The 1,465-nt window shown below is 39.7% G+C and overlaps 1 protein-coding gene across 1 annotated transcript; it reads right to left on the bottom strand.

Moving 5' to 3' along the window:
• Positions 1–433: 433 nt before the first annotated feature.
• Atp1b3 (ATPase Na+/K+ transporting subunit beta 3) lies at positions 434–1,093 on the bottom strand (the record flags this gene model as incomplete). Its single annotated transcript, XM_008826445.1, is given in 1 exon segment — positions 434–1,093. A coding segment is annotated over 1 exon segment (171 nt), but the record flags the coding sequence as incomplete, so codon positions are not given.
• Between the last annotated feature and the right edge of the window lie 372 nt (positions 1,094–1,465).

The raw sequence follows: 1,465 nt of genomic DNA, 5'->3' as shown, positions 1-1,465 counted from the left end.
GAGCTGTGGTTGTGACAGTCCTACCAAGAACAGACCAGAGGCTATTCCAGGACACCAGCCAATGAATGTGAATAAGACTCCACTACTTGGTTCCAAGCTTTGAGTTGTTTTTTATATTTCACAATTTGTATTTTTATTAGAGCCATAGCCTGCTACATAAAAGCAGTAACAACACAAGTTTATGTACTATACAATTTGTCTTGGGAATTTAAGTTCATTTAATTTGGTATATATTCATCTTAACCAAAAAAATGGTGTTTCATCTACGGTCTAAGACACACAAATGTGGAAGACTTCATACCAATACTCAAAATAACCCCACTAAAACTTTTTTAAAGTTTTACAACAAAAAGTTTGTGTTCTTAACCAAAAAGATCCACAAATTAATGCAGACGTAAAAATTAATTTAAAAAAGACATACACAAAACCCAAGTTGATATTTCAGATCCACTTTTATTTTCTTTTTTCTCCTCCCATACAGAACTTCTCCACACACATTTCTTACAGCTATAAAGTCACTTGATGTTGGCAAGGTACCATTTTATCCCTAAAACTTTGACGATGTCAAAATATGACAGTTACCAGTGTTAAATCCATAAAATATTTACACAGCACAGCACATTAAGCTTTAGACATTTGGCAATTACACCACACAAAAAGACGAGACCCCCCCACTCTGCACGTTTGGAATTGGGTGCTCACTGGTCCCTATCTGGCGACGGCACACTGGTTCAAAGGGCAGCAGAGGCAGCAGGCAGTTACTGCAGAGGACACTGAATGCTATGATCTGGAAGCACGTTATGATATCACCCCAGTGTGTACCACACCAGCTTCTCCAAGGTGGCCTCATAATCCTAGAATGGCAGGTCCAGCTGACACAAAATGGAGACAGCACAACGTTTATTCTGGAGACACCCTACTCCTAGGCACGTGCTGTGACTTTGAACACAACTCGTCCCAAAAACTTGTCGCGTTCATCCTTGTTTTTTAGGTTTTGTGATCCATCAATTTTGCACTCAACTGTTACTTCTTTCTTTGTAACGTTCAATCCAAAGCTGACCTGGACGGCAACTAAGGGCTGTCGATACCCCACCTGGCAAGTAAAGCAATGCACATTAGTTTAATTCTATAGTAACTTAAGCCACACTTTGTTGGGACCTATCTGGGTTTGGACTGTGCATTTTGAGACAGAGTCTCAATTTGTAGCCTAGGCTGACTTCAAATTTTTGAGCCTCCTGCTTCAGCCTCCCAGGATTATAGGATGCCCTACCACATGGATTTACTTTGTAAAAACTTTAAAAATCTATATATTAACAGGCCTATTTTATGTTCTTTGCCTTACTTTTTGCTAACAAAGGTTCAGAACTCTGAATCTTTTAAGCACTGCTCTGCATGTGTCCTGCAGGTGGCTGCCATTTGATTCTCATTACGTATGCTGGATTCCTGGTTTGAATTCCCCATTTCA

Source organism: Nannospalax galili, unplaced genomic scaffold, assembly GCF_000622305.1.
Source record: "Nannospalax galili isolate Female #2095 unplaced genomic scaffold, S.galili_v1.0 C49045567, whole genome shotgun sequence".
Taxonomy (NCBI): Eukaryota; Metazoa; Chordata; class Mammalia; order Rodentia; family Spalacidae; genus Nannospalax; species Nannospalax galili.
Note: the sequence above shows the minus strand (reverse complement) of the source record. Positions and strands in the feature narration are given on the sequence as shown.